At 67.6% G+C, this 330-nt stretch overlaps 1 protein-coding gene across 1 annotated transcript in view; it reads left to right on the top strand.

Moving 5' to 3' along the window:
- DDR1 (discoidin domain receptor tyrosine kinase 1) overlaps positions 1-330 on the top strand; it is a 10,634-nt gene that overhangs the window by 7,048 nt on the left and 3,256 nt on the right. Inside the window, exon 12 of the mRNA XM_010569927.1 lies at positions 3-75. Coding sequence (XP_010568229.1) covers positions 3-75 — 73 coding nt within the window. The remainder of the gene's footprint in view (positions 1-2; positions 76-330) is intronic.

Below are 330 nucleotides of genomic sequence, written 5' to 3'. Positions count from 1 at the left end.
AGCCCCGCCCTCCCCGCCTTCCCTCGCCGGCGCCTCCGCTTCCGCGAGAAGCTGGGGGAGGGGCAGTTTGGAGAGGTAAGTCCCGCCCCCTCTGTGCAAGCCCCACCCCTTGAGTGTTGGCCCTTCCTCCTTGCAGCCAGCCCCACCCCCTGGAGTGAATGGCCACGCCCCCACGTCGCACTGCCACGCCTCCCTCATGCCCTGCCCTGTGTACAAGCTCCACCCATTTTCCTCTGCCCCGCCCTCTCAAGATAGGCCCCACCCTCACATTCCTAACCCCACCCCTTTTCCTACTGCCCCCCCCCCCTGGCTACAAGCCCCACCCCCTCA

Source organism: Haliaeetus leucocephalus, unplaced genomic scaffold (assembly GCF_000737465.1).
Source record: "Haliaeetus leucocephalus isolate CR32 unplaced genomic scaffold, Haliaeetus_leucocephalus-4.0 Scaffold282, whole genome shotgun sequence".
Lineage (NCBI taxonomy): Eukaryota > Metazoa > Chordata > Aves > Accipitriformes > Accipitridae > Haliaeetus > Haliaeetus leucocephalus.
The sequence above is the reverse complement of the archived record's forward strand: the minus strand, read 5'-3'. Positions and strand labels throughout refer to the sequence as shown.